Below are 14,943 nucleotides of genomic sequence, written 5' to 3'. Positions count from 1 at the left end.
AAGTAAGGATCAACAACATTCCACTCTAGAAAATAACAGAAGGGCAGAGGAGCCAGGCTACTCCAGTGGCTAAATGGGATGAGATTAGAAAACTTATCCTTATTGACCCTGACTTATTAAGCACAGTGGAAAGGTTTGTGTCACCAGCATTGGAAAGTGAGGCAAGTTCCAAGTGTACAGGGAAATCAGGTCAAATTTTCAGATGGACAAACATGGAAAGACAGATGATAGATAAATAGATGATAAATAGGTGGTTGGTACATAATGGTATATTTATAAGTATACATATATATGCACATATCCTAGATGGCAGATTATAGGTAGATAGGTAGTGAATGATAGGCTGTAGGTAGATTGATATATGGTAGCTAAGTGGATAGACAGATGATCATAGGTAGGGTATAAAACATCAATGATAGATTAAAGATAGATGATATATAAATAGTTAATATGTAGATAGATGATAGAAATGTAGCTAGATGGGCAGATAGTTGACAAGTTGTTGATAAATAAAACTATGGGTTTTGAGACATATTCAATGGTGTTAAATGTATATAACATAACTTCATGTTGGCTGTGCTTCTTGACACCGTTCTATGGTTTAGCATCTCAACAAACAGAATTGACCAGATATAAGTGAAAACCTGAGTGTTTGCTTATAAAAAATGTTTTTATGAGTAAAAGAATAGTATGTTAAGAAATACAGTCTTATTTTATGTAGAACATGGGTACATGAACATATGGTTGAAATGAACAAGAATGGGAATTAACATTAAGATCTATGCCTTTCTCCCACATATTTTTAAGAGGTGGCCAAGATGATTTTTTTAATAGCAAAATTAAGTTGCACATGCAGATGGCAAAGGAATTGCTGATTTTATTTCTCTGAAAGAACAATGAGACATCTTTTTTTTTTAAAATAGAAATTTATTTGTAAAACATGTGTAATGTATAACAATGTACTTTAACCCAGACTTTATACTTGATTTTCTTCATACAGTAACATAATAGTTAAGGAAGAATAGGTGTTGGAGAAATCAGAAAAGCAATGGATATCCTGATAATTTCTCAAACTATAGACAACGTCCACATCTTCCATACATGTGCTTAACTTACCATAAACTTCAACTAGACTTCAATGGAAAAAAAAAAAGTAAATGGAATCAATTAATGCTAAAACAAGAGAGAAATACAACAAGGAATTCATGTCATTACCCTCAAACAGGGAGAAACTTTCTCTAAGAAATAGAGTTCTGGATACTATTGAACTTGCCCCCCAGACGCACCACTGTGGTTTTTGTAGGCACAGGAGGCATCTGCCCTGAGAATAGATTCTTAGCACATTCTGCCTATTTCACCGGTGAAATGAAGTAGTCCATGTGTTCTGTTCTACTTACTATGTAAAGTGCAAGCAAAGAACAAAGCAGAACAAGAGTCCATGAAAGGGAGAAAGACAACAGCTTCTTTCACAAATCCATAGTCAACAGTTTCTTGCTCTGTGATATATAAATGTTACTAACAACATTCCGATTGTAGCTCCAGTGACTGTTAGGAAGGCAAATGGCATGTTTTGACAGCACTGCTGGCAGTGGGGTCTTCAAGCCTTTCCCTTTACTTTAAGAAGGTCCTTGGGGGCGGCTATTCAAGTTGGAGTTCTGTGACATCTCTCAGGGCTTTCAATCAATGAGAAGAACAGAGCTAGAGACTCAGGACACTAGGAGCTGATAGTCACCGAGTGACCAATCCCCTGCCACACTGATTGCTTTTTGCTTCTTGACTTTCGTGTCCACAAGACTTCTGAAGTCATGATTCACAACAGCACTTGATGACATCTGCTGCTTAGGTTGGTTCACTGGGAGCTACAGATTTTTTTTTTCTTTCTTTCTTTTTTTAAACCTCTTTGAAAGCTGGTGTGAAGAACAAAAGCAAAAGGAACTTCCTCTGCCCTTCCAGGAAAACCAGCCTCAAATTTCCTTATATACCCTTACACGTCAATACCATCTATGCTAACTCTTTTTAAGATGAAATATACCTAGACGTCTCCCCTGTTTTAATCATGAGTCGGGATTTTATGGGCTGTTCAAAATCTTATGAATGTAATGATTCAACAGACCCAGATTTCTTTAGCCAGAGTTTTAGTACTGTCTCTTTTCTCCAAATACTCCAACCAAATATTTGACTTGGTTGTTGCACACCAAGGCTACTTATCTTTATCTAACCCCAGGAATAGATCAGCCTTGTGATCATGTGTAGCAAAACCACCATCTTGTCAGTGCTGAAATAGGCATGCCCCCTGGGTTTTAATAGCTGCATATTGTCTGACAAAATGTGACCCTGGAAAGATAATATTTCCCATCATCTTAGGATGTTAGTCTTGGGCCAAAAAGCTACCTTCAGAACTATGCTCACAGTTCATAACAGTGGTCACAGAAATTTTCTTTGAGCTATACAGCTTTTTCTGAAATGCTCATCTCTCACCCCCATCTCAAGTTTATTATTTTTTCAATAGCAGTAACCAAAACATAAAACTTTACAAACTTCCCTACTAAGGTATAAGAAACTGTGGCTCAAAATAAGAAAAAAATGTGTGAAAGAAACATCAACTCATAAGTTTTACAGCCAGAAGCTAAAGGAAGAAAAAAAAAATATACAAAACTGAATGCACAAATAATACCAAGGCAGGCTAGTAAATACTACCATGGAATGTCATGAAAATACTAAATTATAATCAGTGATCAATAACTGAGCTAATAGAGAAATATGAATGCTTAATAACATTTGATGTCACAGACAATTGCTTTGGTGCTTGAGTGAATAAGACCTACTGTACATCATTGCTTCACAAACTTCAATATGTGTACAAGCCATCTTAGATATTGTGAAAATGTACATTCTTGTTAATATGCCTGCGAGTGTGGGCATGACTCTGTACTTCTAATATTACAATTAATGCTGATGGTTTTTTTAAGGGTATAAAAATTCCCAATAACATGAGATGTCAGGACATGATTCCAAATATGTTCAGAAATGAAAACATACTAGTCACAGAAATTGGCAAGTTTGCGAATATAATTTCTTTACCTTGTAAATATGAAGACAATATCTTAAAAACTTTTAAAAATGTGAATCATATAAGGGCAATAAATAATAACGCACTATTCGGTTCTTCAGCCACATAGTAACCATGTCTGAGGGAATTTAACTGAAATATGAACTTGGTCAATACAGTGCAAAATTTGAAGTGAACTACATTACATTAAGACATACTCAATAAAATTCTGAATCCCTTTCTACAGTTGCAGAATATGCAACACACAAGGCGATTTTTAAAGGACATTTTGTTCAGCTTCTATTATTGGTAAAACACTGTGCTTTGTTCAGAGGTGGGAAGTGAAGACTGTGTTCTTTGATAAGATAATCCTTTTTCTGGCTCTGGACCATAGCACATAAATGCATGCATTAAAGTTACCTATAAATAAACCAGAGCTGGGAGAAGTTAAATGCACCAATGCAATGACACTGTGGAGTCTGTTTAGGCTGCATTGTATACATCCATGACCCTGACTCATCCTTCTATGCTGGAATTCAAGTCTGTATAGTCATTCCATACATTGTATACATTCATCACCCTGACACACCCTTCTATGCTGGGTTTATAAAATAGTCATGTCATCCACCGAACCTGGGTTCTAGAAGCATTATTGCCTATTTGATCCTCTCTACTCCTCAGTAAGCTTTAGCTGAGAGTGAGGTTTAGATGTTGCTCTGAATAGTTATTTTGAATTTCAAGTGGTTAAATTATTTGCTACATTTGGAATGGATAGAGTGTGTGCAGACACCTGTGGGTGTGCACCATGGAAAATGGCAAGTTATTATATTTATTTATTTATTTAATTTTAAAGCTTCGACCTCAAGTGTTCTTCCTAAGGCCAAAAGTATTCCTTCAAAACCTTTAAAACTTCATTGTGTTTAATAAGTAAAGTAACTTCAGGATTAAAAATAGCTTACAAGTCCTATTGCTTTGCAGGTCCATTGTTTATCATTTATAAAGTCAGCTCTGTACAGACAGTATCTGTATAAATCTCATACCTATAAAAAATCTCTCATCCCATAGAAAATAAAATTATGTGTGCTGAAAATCTAGAAATGGAGTACAATCTATGTTAACCCAAATTTAAATGATTTTTACCGTTCACTACTTGTTTATTACAATGAAAACTAATTCAAGATCCAACAAATAGCTGAACTTCTAAGTGACATGTTATTTAGCAAATTGGATCTGTTCATAAAGGTTTTCTGGGGCTAACAATTAATTGGTACAAATGTCATCTCTCTTTTAGTGTAAAGCAGATTGTTCAAAATGTTAGCTTGTGCACGTGTTATAAACCCCATATGTTGATTTTTGTGACAATAAAAAGCACAGTTCATTAAAAACAAGTAAAAACCAAGTTACTATTTTTTTTTTTAATTGGTCAGAGTTTTGTCATTGGTATATGGAGGCTGTTCCATGGGCCCATCCAGAGCTCCTCCTCATCTGATGGTATATTGTCACCGTGGAATTCCGTCGACTCTCTGGAGAGCCTACTGTCTACCATGGACTCCTGCTCAGCTGTGCTTTTCAGCCTGGTCCCCGATGGCTTCCCTGCCGAGTGCTCAGCCACCACAGGGCACGGGGCAAATGTGACCAGAGTTGGTGTTCTTTTCACTTTCTCCGCAGAAAACGGCCCCTTGAACAGCGTGTTCAGGGGCACATTCTCCTCACCTGTCACTGCCAACTTGTCTAACTTCTTCAAATGCCTCCCCAGCGGTACAGGGGAGGGGACCTTCAAGGTGTCAGCGAGGCAGGCACGGCGTGTTCTCACCACGGAGCCGTTCTGTGCGATGTAGATGTTGCCGTTGACATGGCTGTGCCCGCCGGGCTTGTGAGGACAGCTTCGCTGACACTCGGGAGCACTGTCTTCCCCAGCGGAGCTGCTTTCATACTCTCGATCGACCACTAACTTGATCATTCTTCTTCTTGCCCACTGCGGGGGGGGAAAATAAAAAATAACAACACACAAGTCATTCTCAAAGGAAATCGAAGGTCTGTGCAATCCACAGCAATTCCTGGAAAAGTGGAAAGTAAAGTCTCCAGAGGGAGGAGGAACCTTCCCATATCTCTTTCTTTTCTCCAATGTTGTATTGGATTCAGAGTTTAAACATCCTTGAATAAAGTGTTGCTGAGTTTGGAAGCAGACCTACAAGGAAACACTTTCTTTTTACACCAAAATAGAGTGAGATGTGAAAAAGAAAAGCCTATTATCCGTACTTAGCTAAGTTCTAACTCATCGTTTTACAGCTTGCTCAACTATTCTGGGAGTTAAGCAGAAAGCCAGGGACAGAATTTATACATTGTATCCATTTTTAATGCGTTTCTTTCCAGGATTTTAAAGATACTTCTGAATGTGCATTACCCTAGTTTGTAATTCACTTCCTCACGTTAGTGAAATGTTGGTACATTTAACATGTGGTATCAGCTGAAGCTCTTCTGGGTCATCTCCCTTAGACTCCACTTACTTAAAGGAACTATCTGTCCAACATGAAGGTGTATTACTACACACAACAGAAATTCTCCTTGTAGAAGCAACTGGAATACAAAGGATCTTGTCACCAATTCAGTTAGCTTTTACCAACCAACATCAGAAGCGATGAGGAGCAAAACATAAGCAACGCTGCTTCTGTTTCTCCAAACAGAATGGCACTTGGGGGGAATGTGAATGCTCTCTCTGTACCGAATAGGCCATGTGTATTTTAAATGATGGTGCTTATTTGCCCAGAAGAGAAGCTGTAACTGGTACAATATATTTTAAATACAACACAAACGGTAACCACTTTTAACTTTCAAAATTCGGTTTCATTTAACTTCTAGGATTTGAAGGTGGGCGTTGATGCAGGGTACCTTTGATACGGCACCTTTTCAGTGAGCAGAAATGTGTAGAAACAGTTGTTGTTTGTCTAGTATCTATTCTACATATTACCACATATATGCGTATCTTTTGTAGTTACAGACAACTGTCACTGGTCATACCGCTTTATAGTCTGTACGGATGTTTCCCTGTTGGACGGTATAGGAGACAGTAGTCGGTTTTGATCTAATGTGTTTCTGCATGCACATCTACGTAGGTAGCACATGCAATGCTGTTTTATGACTTCCTTCTGATCTCGAGTCAGAGTGAAATCATTCTAATGTCAGGAATCAGTGCAGAGAACACACAGAAGGCACGGCACACAGGAGCACACACCACCGCAAATCCCACCTACTAGGAACTCTCCTAAAGGGCTGTGTTGTAACCTTCGGAGTTCGCCCCTGGGGACTTCTTTGGGTCCGCATCCTTCCTCCTGTCGTAATCAGGCACCTGGAAGCCCCAGGGGCCTCCAGAGAGACTTTCACTAGTACTGCTGCTGCTGCTCAGTTCTGATTCCGCCTCACTCTCCACGCTTCTCTCCACCGAGGCTGATTCTGCACTGCCCTCCTCAGGGACATCCTGAGCCTCCAGGTCTGCGGACTCATCCGTGGGAGCTGGTTCCCCCTCTTCCCCTTCTTCCGGCTGTTCTTCTTCCTCCACCCGAGGCTCTTCCTCCTGCTCTTCCGGGGGCTCCTCTCTCTTGCCCTTCACTTCCTGGACTTCCTCTACCACAGGCCTTCTTCTAGCCAGCACGATGTTTTTTCTTGCTTTCTCTCCTTCGGACTCAGTGGACTCGGATTCCTCCGACTCGGGGGTGGAGCTCTCCTCCTCTTCCTCAGACGGGGTCTCGGACTCAGATTCTTCCGTGGTCTCGGACTCACTGAACTCCGACTCTGTTTCTGTGTATTCCGTGTAGTCGCTGGACTCCTCCTCTGATTCCACGGTGCTTTCTGTCGCTTCCTCCTGGTCTAGAGTTAGCTGGAGGTAGTCTTTGTCCTCTTCCTCAAGGCGCCTTCTCCACTCCTCACCCTCAAGGTCAATGCCTCTTTTCTCAGCCAGACCTCTGACTTTCTTGAAAATCATGGGGAAAATCCTGGCTCTCTTCCACGTTGGGTATGTGGGCTCAGCGGCTGGTGGCTTCTCAACGGTGACCACTACCTCTTCCTCACTAGGTTCTCTAATTTCAACTTTGGGTTTTTTAACCTTTTCTGGCTCTTCCTGAAAGTTGCGAGAGTGCAATTCAAATGTTAGATGCCATTCTAATGTTAGCTTGAGGATAGTTAGGATGTGACCTTGTCCCTCAGAAGTTAAGCGGGAGCTCATCTTTTGGGTAATAGCCTCATGGAAGCTGTGCAAATAGTTCCCCCAAAACAAGGACAAGATTCTTTTCTGATGATAGAGAGAAGCTGGCTGGCAGACAGTAAGTTATTTTATGTTGGCTTTCTGGTATTAATATCCAAATCTAATGGTCTTTCTTTTCTGTTATTCATAGTTTCATTAAAAAAAAAACCCCTCATACCAAGAAAGAAATAATCATTGCAATTTTCCTCTCTAAATCTAGAGTTTTGGCTTGTTAGCTTTCTGCTATGTTTCAGAATTTTAAAAATTCATGTAAATACATTAGGTAATTTGAAAGTTTATGAAAAATCTAACTGTCTTGTTGAATTTTGAACCAATTAGACCTGCAGTGACAATCATTTCATGGAAAGAAAGGTTTTTTTTTTTTTTTTTTTTTTTTTTTTTTCAAAATAAATATAGCAGGCAAAGTGTAAGAATTTGAAAGAAATGATTCATGTTAATTTAGAAATGAATTACTTAATATTTTAAAAATACTGGTCAAGATATTTTATTCTCTGATAACTGAAATACAAAGACTGTATTTTTTAATGATTTTTAGCTAAGCAGATAGTGTAAGAAAAAGTAGCCAGGTATTGTATAACTTTTAATGTATTTGGTTCTTAATTCTGTCTTTACAGAAAGACATTCATGACTTTTAGAAAGCATATTTTATTGTAACTTCTTTCAGTTGTTTAAACCTTAATATAGAAGGAAATAAACTGAAAAAAATTAAGGAGTTTCCCTCCATAGAATGAAATAAGAGCACTGTGACATTTCTATGAAAAGCAAATACTGAATTATTAGGACTTCTCAAAATTGGAATATTGGACAGCATGTGAGTCAAACCGGAGCAACAATACTGTTAGTGCATTGCTGCTTCACTCAACCAAGTCAGGACAATTACCTCTTCCTCTTCATACTCCTCCTCAGCTTCAGCCAGCACCTCTCCATACTCCTCCTGTCCAGCAGGTGGGAGCAGTCGGCGGCGACTTCCATACTGGGGCATTTCATACCTGCAACATAAACTTGTAACTTGAGACATTTTTCATACGTGTGTAGAATCTACCACAATGACCTCTGCTTTCTTCGTTTTCTTCATCATTTCATCAACAGATACTTAGACAGGATCTATTAAATCCCTTCAAAAAATGAAACAAACAAAACAAAACTACACGTTAAGAACCACTACCTGATGGCCAGAGCGGTTTTTTTTTTTTTTGTTTGTTTGTTTTTGTTTTTGTTTTTTTCATAAACCCTTATGAATACCCTGGAATAACAAGGAAGAGAGTTGTTATTTCACATGTAAATTTGAGGAGAGATGAGAAGCAGGAAAAAGAAAGATATAATACTTCATCACTAAATGAAGAACCAAGGACACAAGGGAGAGTCTACATACAAGTACGTATCTCACCAAGGATGTAAAATCTATGTCTTTACATGAACGTTTGTATGGAATATGGCCTGTGGGGCATTTTTCTTCTTCAGCAGTTTTTGTAGGTAGTTAGTTTAAGTGTGCAGAATTAACTCTACATTTTCATACTTGCTATTAGATTCTTAAGTATATTTTCTGTTTTTATTTTTATTTTTTCACTGCTCTGGCACAAAATGTCAGGTAGACTAGTTAGGTAAAATGCTAAACACAGCATACAGAATAAGTGGTGAATCCAGGAATTGAGCAAACATGTTTGACTTCTATATTCCATTATGAACCTTCTTAGCACATTTCTAGAAATACAAGCAGCATGAATGAAATAGCAAAGTGGTGAGACCTTGACTAACATAAAAATCAGACACACTATTCATTTTCAAATGTAAAATGGGGGCAATGACATTCTAAAAACAAATTCTATTAGTAACAATAACTTCTGATTACATTTAAAAATAATACAATACAATTCCGAATGAAAAACTGAAGATGTACCCATGGTCATAACTGTAATAATCTTGTCCATATTCCTGGCCAGGATCAATCCCAGATTCCATGGATAAATCCTATTGTTCAAAAAGAGAAATTTGCAATTTTTAAATAAATTCTTTACATATTTCAGTTTTAAGTGCGATTTCCATACCTACAGTTCATGTCTCTCCAAACATGCCTGCCAAAATAAGTTTAATGACAAGTGTTGTTGAACACATTCCTGGTCTCAGTTTCATCTGTGGTCGTGGAGTGTATTTGTCATTCATGTGTGAATGGGAGAGCTCAGTTTTCCTGATGGTAAAACTGGAGCATTTTCAGGTGGGTAGTTTTACTTGCTTTTAAGTAGTTTTTAAGATTAAAGTAATCAATATTAAACTACATTGTGACTTATGAAGTACCTTATGCAACCAGGAAAACTATTACAATAACTTTACTTGTTCTGTCTTCCTAATAATGGCTCTCTGTTACCAAGTGCTCCCTCATCAAACATTTTACACCATCCCATAGTAATTCATACATTAATAAGAACTTCAGCTTGATGCTGATTCTGGGGTTAAAGACCCGTGCTTTCAGACCTTACTAAGATTTCTCCTGACTCTTGATAATACCCACTTTTCTCAAATTCTTCTCTTTTGCTGTGCTTTGAGGTGTATACACAGAAGCAATTTCAGTAGCTATTAAATTAATTTCCACACATTTCCATCTTAATTTCATTATATTAATGATAAATGGCAAAACCCAAGAAGATTAAATTTACAATGGAGGATGGGAGAAGCTCCATCTCTCCACAGGAAAGTGGGTTGGCCTGCATAGATAAGCCACTATTGAGAGGAATTGGTTTTGTTAATAGGTACGTAGCATGAATCAGGAACTACTGCCCTTCGGTGAAGGCAAAGAAGAATCATGTATAAGGCACACGAATCCATAACCTATGTGAGAAATATGGACAATGACTCTTAATTATGCTACAACTTGCCAAATAATTTAAAAGGATTAAGTGTGGTTAACCCCAACCAAAGAATTCTACCAAAAATTTGGGATTTGGGTTTTTACACGGAAAAGAAAGGCATGGCATTAACACATACTCCAAGAATCTTGTTGGTGATTCCTGCCTTCCATGAGGTCTGGTTCCTACTCATCTACTCCACTGTTCCACATCCATACTCAGCATCGCCCTGCAATCTGCCCCCTGCCTTGCTCTCACTTCCTGAAGGCTGTTCATGTATATTCCCAGCCGCGTTCCTGTAGTTACTAGACCCACAACTGCCCTTCTACACTAACGCCGAATGACTTTGTGACTTACAAATACCTGGAAAACCAATTCAGGTGTGAGTTAAAATGCATTTAACATTCCCACTAGGATAAACATTTGAAAAAATAATTAGCAATATCACGCTACCATGGACAGTGGGCAGCTGGTACCTGTAAAATTCTGGGGCATGTGTGTGTGTGAATATAAATTTGCAAAACCTGTTGGAAAATGTATACCACAATATATTCTTAATAACAGCCCCAAATCAGCACCAAGGTGAAGGTCCAAGAAATGAATCCATTGCAGCACGTCAGCACAGGATGGGCAAAGGAGGCTGAGGTCAAGTACAGACAGAGCACAAGGTGAGATCCCACTCACAAGAGGTTAGAAAAGAGGTAATATGCACGTTGCATGTTATAAGCCTGGAGAGCACTTAGCATGAGGGAAAGCTGTGCTCGAAGTTGACTCATGCATAGGAGTTCGCTCTTGAAATTTTAATCTGAGTGGTTTATATTTGTGCTTTGTAGATGTAGGTTTTAGTTCAACAAAATTTTCCATTATAGGAAGGGAAGCATAAAATGAGGTTAAGAAAGAGCAGAAAGAAATTAGAACAAAGTTAAAGCCTAGTTTTAGGTTACTTCAAAAACTGTGTAAGCCCCACACTGGTGAGTTCAGACTTTTTAAGTGACTAATAGCATAATTATATTGGTTTACATAAAGCAAGCATCTCAGAAATGCTACGTTTACACATCTGATAATCAATGCATGACTAATCTAATACATATAAGGTGCCAAGAAGAAAACTCTAAGTTTTAAATTTAACTTTAGCAATGATTAGTTATATAAAACTGTACTTTTGATTGCTAAGGAAAGAGTAAAACTCAGGTTTTGCTTGTTGCTATATGTTCCCAGCATCAACTACTTCCAACATAGTCAAGGTTAGAAGGGAACAAAACAGGAATGCTAGAGTGCAGAAAGATAGTCTGCAATTCCAAGCTGGGTCAAGGTAGACAGGAACTTACAAAAATATGAATAAAAAGAAGAATGCTGCATGTTAAGAAAGGAAAAAAAACAGAGGAAAGACCCCAGAACTGAACTAAGCCGGTGATGGGACTCAGTCTCATCATTGCATGCCACCGTCCATATCTGCATCCCCAGTCACTGCATGCCAGGGGCCCTATCTGCATCCCCAGTCACTGCATGCCAGGGGCTCTATCTGCATCCCCAGTCACTGCATGCCAGGGGCCCTATCTGCATCCCCAGTCACTGCATGCCAGGGGCTCTATCTGCATCCCCAGTCACTGCATGCCACAGGCTCTATCTGCATCCCTAGTCACTGCATGCCAGGGGCCCTAACTGCATCCACAGTCACTGCATGCCACAGGCTCTATCTGCATCCCTAGTCACTGCATGCCAGGGGCCCTAACTGCATCCCCAGTCACTGCATGCCACAGGCTCTATCTGTATCCCTAGTCACTGCATGCCACCGTCCCTATATGCATCCCCAGTCACTGCATGCCAGGGGCCCTATCTGCATTCCCTAGTCACTGCATGCCACAGGCTCTATCTGCATCCCTAGTTAGTGAGCCAAAAAAATGATTGTGTGAGTGGGCCAAGCATTTAATATTATTTTAAAGTTAATTTTTGCTGTTGACCACACAGAAAAAACCAAGTTGACTTAGATTCTTATTCCTATAATGTTTAAACTGCTATAAATCACAACAATTCCAGTCCCAATTTCTCAGATTCCCCATGCCTTGTCTCTCTTGTTGACTAGAATCTCATGAACTGGATGCGACTGTCAACATTTTTAGATGATAGCGCTGGTTGGGAGAACACATGTGTGGATGAAGGCTGTGTGTATCTGAGTAGATTTTAACCCCGAGTTTTCTGGCTCAATCATCCTGGAAGTTTTCTAATTAAAAGTTTAACCTTAAACTCATATATGTCTGTCCCCTGTCTCCAGTTATGGGGGAAAATTCTAAACAAGAAATGCTTTTCTTTAGTAAAAGCAGGGTACTGTTCCTAGAGAAAGGAATCAGATGTTTAGAAAGGCATACCAAAAGCCTCACTTTATCATAAAGAATAAAAATATTTCAAACTAGTATTACTTTATATTAATTTTAGTCTTAGAGGTATATAATAAATAAATAAAATAATGTGTGTTTATCGCTTAACTCTGAAAATACTTTTTACTTTGTAGGAGAAACAATGACTCATACATGTGCTGGAGGGAGCAGAGCAGATGTTGGAACATTCCTTCAGCCTTTGTCTGATCGCTGTCTGACCTGAAGAGTGATGTGATCGGTGAGTTCACACTCAGATGAACCCCAGCTCATGATCCGTCATGCATGGAGTGGCTTTATGCAGTAGTGGCTGAATCTTGGGGAACAATCTTTACTTGCCTAATTTCTACAGCAGTGGTCCTCAACCTCCCTAATGCCGTGACCTGTTCCTCATGGTGTGGTGACTCTCAACCATAAAATTATTTTTGTTGCTACTTCATAACTATAATTTCCCATTATGAATTGTAATATAAATACCTATGTTTTCCAACTGTCTTAGAAGACCCCGTGAAAGGGTCATTTGGGGGTCACAGCCCACAGGTGGAGAACCCGTTCTTTTAGAGCAAGGCTAAACATTTGTAATTTTAGCCGCCAGGAAGCAATTGAGAGGTGATTTCTATTTATTTACTTATTCCTTTCAACTTGAAACCACATTTTCTCTCCTTAGTAAAAGGGGACCATATCAGAGGCCACCCACTCTGCCCACGCATAACAGAAATATGAAAGTATTGTAAAGGTTTACTGAGGTTGAAAAGGAAGAGAAAATCGATACCTCCGGTTTAAGAAGAGAAGGTCTCAACAGTTGATGCTGCCAAAGGAAATCAAAACAGGAAAAGATTTAGGTGGTAATTCAGATGGGAAATGTAGAGGACGATTGAGAGGAACAGAGGCAACAGCTTGAACCTGTCACTTAGGCTGTGACTCATTATTCACATGACAGCCAGCAAACTATTAAGTAATATTTAAGATAATTACTTGGGAACATAAGGAATATAAGAAGTCATTTGTTTTAATTTTGGCTACTTTAGTTAACAAATTTATAATAACCAATACCTGTAAAGATATTTTTTTTGTCTAAGCATAATAGCATCAAGGATTACTTGGGCTTCTAAAAATAAATAACACAGGGTTATTTTGACAAGCTTAATCTTGATCCAAGTTGTTTATCATTTTACTTTCCATCAAATTAAGTCTAATTACATCCACTAGGAAGACTAGGAAACTGGAGTAACAAGATGCAGTATCTTTGGGATTGTATTTAAGGTGTGGTCCTCATTCCCCCATTTTTTTTTTTTTTTTTAGAAAATAAAATATGGATGGTTCACATTCAAGCATGTTTTCAAAGTCTTTTGTGAATCAAGAAATTGTCCCTCCTCCAATTTTGTAGGGCCTCCACCCTGCCTTCTCCCCCTTTTACTCATTCAGTGAACTGTGATGAAGTCCTTATCTGTAGCTTTCATGATAATTTATGCTTCAACTAGATGAGAACTGATGTGTGATCAATTCACTGGATGAGTGAATTTTGGGAGTAAATTGTTAAATGATGAATCTTCCTGTATGCCCTGGGAAGGTAGGAGACAGCTCTGGAGTGATCCTGTCTGTCAACCAGCTGCTCAAAATGAGCATTTAGACACTGCTCTTTGAAAAGGAAATAAGTTTAGGATAGAGACTCTAACTCACCTGCTTTCTGTTATGATCATCCCTGAGAACTAGTTCTTCATATAGGTCATGAGTATGAGTCTACATAGTCTAGAATAAATACAATCTGAAGTATAAGCTACTTAGAGAATATATTTCCATCCTTCTTTGGATTGAGAAACTGTGGACTAAACCAAACTAGGTTCCGGGTAACTTTGCTGACACCATCACTCACAAATCTTATCCAACACTATTGGTTCGACTCCTCAGAATGTTATTTGTAGGCTGAGTCAGAGGAACATAATAGAAAACTCAGAGATTTCTAATGTTATGATTGACTTATTAGATATTTAAGATAGTTGGACTAGGTGGAACCCTGGACTGTTTTTTTAGAAAAAAAATGTTAAGTAACTTTATAGCTCCTGAATTATATCTATTGAACCAGAAAACCCAACTTAGCATGCTGTCATAGTCCCAAATAGTTATAATTCAGGACAAAGACATCCATCTTTGTTTACACCCTGATTGATAGACTTAAAACTCAAAAGCACAGAAATAGAAAGGAAATGCATTAGAAAACATCATGAAAAGTTTTGATTTAAATAAAAGGTAAAACTAGCTTAAAAAGAACCAGTATTTGTCCTATATATTATACAAAAGCTTTCCTTGAAGGCTTGGTGCTGTACCACATGATAAGGCCCTTACCTCTGGTGCAAAGCCTCCCCTGAAAGGCAGAAAATGGAAACTTGTATTAAATGCATGGATTTTCAGACCAGAGAGAATTAC

General features: G+C 38.5%; 1 protein-coding gene across 5 annotated transcripts in view; it reads right to left on the bottom strand.

Moving 5' to 3' along the window:
• Positions 1–2,472: 2,472 nt before the first annotated feature.
• The window catches only part of Pcdh15 (protocadherin related 15), a 1,427,876-nt gene continuing 1,415,405 nt past the window's right edge, over positions 2,473–14,943 (bottom strand). For 2 of the 5 annotated variants that reach the window (XM_036167876.1, XM_036167879.1), the window contains 5 exons: positions 14,863–14,881; positions 13,292–13,327; positions 9,205–9,275; positions 8,188–8,296; positions 2,473–5,024 (listed from right to left, as the gene is read on the bottom strand). In XM_036167876.1, coding sequence (XP_036023769.1) covers positions 4,473–5,024; positions 8,188–8,296; positions 9,205–9,275; positions 13,292–13,327; positions 14,863–14,881 — 787 coding nt within the window. In that variant the 3' untranslated portion in view covers positions 2,473–4,472. Of the gene's footprint in view, positions 5,025–6,122; positions 7,164–8,187; positions 8,297–9,204; positions 9,276–13,291; positions 13,328–14,862; positions 14,882–14,943 lie in introns of those variants that run through there. The other 3 variants (XM_036167880.1, XM_036167878.1, XM_036167881.1) reach the window with 3 other exon arrangements.

The sequence above is a fragment of the Onychomys torridus genome, chromosome 18 (assembly GCF_903995425.1).
Source record: "Onychomys torridus chromosome 18, mOncTor1.1, whole genome shotgun sequence".
NCBI classification, from domain to species: Eukaryota; Metazoa; Chordata; class Mammalia; order Rodentia; family Cricetidae; genus Onychomys; species Onychomys torridus.
Note: the sequence above shows the minus strand (reverse complement) of the source record. Positions and strands in the feature narration are given on the sequence as shown.